At 35.5% G+C, this 1,565-nt stretch overlaps 1 protein-coding gene across 1 annotated transcript in view; it reads left to right on the forward strand.

Moving 5' to 3' along the window:
- The first annotated feature begins 1,092 nt into the window (after window positions 1-1,092).
- LOC106868229 (kinetochore-associated protein 1) overlaps window positions 1,093-1,565 on the forward strand; it is a 20,948-nt gene continuing 20,475 nt past the window's right edge. Inside the window, exon 1 of the mRNA XM_014913395.2 lies at window positions 1,093-1,167. Coding sequence (XP_014768881.1) covers window positions 1,093-1,167 — 75 coding nt within the window. The remainder of the gene's footprint in view (window positions 1,168-1,565) is intronic.

Here is a 1,565-nt window from a genome sequence, read left to right on the forward strand (position 1 = left end):
TTGTTACCCCTAATAAATCTTATTCAGCCCTTTCCTTTCAACTGTCCTTGTTCTTTCTCTTCATCTGCCGCTACTCCTCTAATTTTTTTCTTAGCCATTTAGCATTTAATCCATTAGCACCCATGATCCTTTTTTTAGGACCAGAAGGATAATCCATCATATTTCTGCAATACCTGTATTTTTCTCGGAGTGTTTGGCGTTAGGAAGGGCATCCAACTGTAGAAGCTCTGCCAGATCAGATTGGAGCCTGATCCGGCCATCTGGTTCACCATTCCTCAGTCAAATCATCCAACCCATGCTAGCATGGAAAGCGGACGTTAAACGATGATGATGATGATCTTTGGTTAGTCATCAAGACTGGAGTGTCTTTCAAATATTGTAATAAACATTTTTTTTATATATATTTAGTATCATAAAGTTATATTTAAAAAAAAAAATTTTTTTTTTTGGTAATAAATCAAATAAAAAAAAATTGAGACACTAATGGGTTAAACTGGTCTATTCCAGCACATTATGTAAAGTGCTAGGCATTAGGAAGGACATCCCACTGTAGAAATTGTAACAGAGAATTGGATTCTGGACAGCTCCCCGGAGGGGCAGCTCTTTTCTCACCATCCAACCCATGCCAGCATGGAAAACATATTAAATGATAATGATGACGGTGATGATATTCTACATGTTTTATGTTCAAATTGGCCAGATCTGGCTTTTCATATCTAGCCTACAATGTTAATCTGCAAACAAACAATCACATCAAAATCTCAAAGCTATGAGATAATTTATGATTAATTCTCAACAATGTGAATAAATAAACATTACATTTGACAGTAACTTGAATGCTAATGAGTTAATTTTTTCAATCCCATTTGTCACCTTTTCCTTGCTTCCTTTCACCCTATCCCCCACCTCTCGCAAATTTTATTAATATGTTTAAAGACCTAGATTTAGAACGTTTTTTTCCCCACCACTATGCCAAAATTCCAAGCAACAGTCTTTTCCCCGTAACTTTGCAAAGATAGGAAGTGATAAACCCCAAGCTCCCCCTGTTGTAAGAGTAGTCATGTCAGTTCTTCCTCCAATCAACAGGTCAATATGTATGACTATGAAACTCTGTCGCTGATTCTTGATGAAGCTTGCAAGCTTGAGGAGAATTCCTTCCTTGATAAGGTGAGTTCAACATTATTATAATTCTGAAGGAACTCTACCCTTTGCTCCTTGCACAGTTGTGGCATACTTCCTTATGTCTTTCTCCCCCCGCCCTCTCTCTCTCCATGCATGCATGCATACATACATATAAATAGGAAAAATATTTGAAGCTTTAACCGGTTTCAGTTTATTCTGATTTTCAAAAATTTAAATAGAATGACGTGGCTCATGTCACAGCTGTTTTGCTTCTGACTAGTGTTTGAAGCTTGCTCTATTTTTATAGCTTGTTTGAAGCTTTCCCTAAATCTTTAAATATGATAATAAAAAATATATTAACTATTTTCTGTACATTTTCAACTATTTTACCTATATTTCTACCCGTGTGGAATAAAATAACTCTGTTTTATATATATATATAT

The sequence above is a fragment of the Octopus bimaculoides genome, chromosome 4, assembly GCF_001194135.2.
Source record: "Octopus bimaculoides isolate UCB-OBI-ISO-001 chromosome 4, ASM119413v2, whole genome shotgun sequence".
Lineage (NCBI taxonomy): Eukaryota > Metazoa > Mollusca > Cephalopoda > Octopoda > Octopodidae > Octopus > Octopus bimaculoides.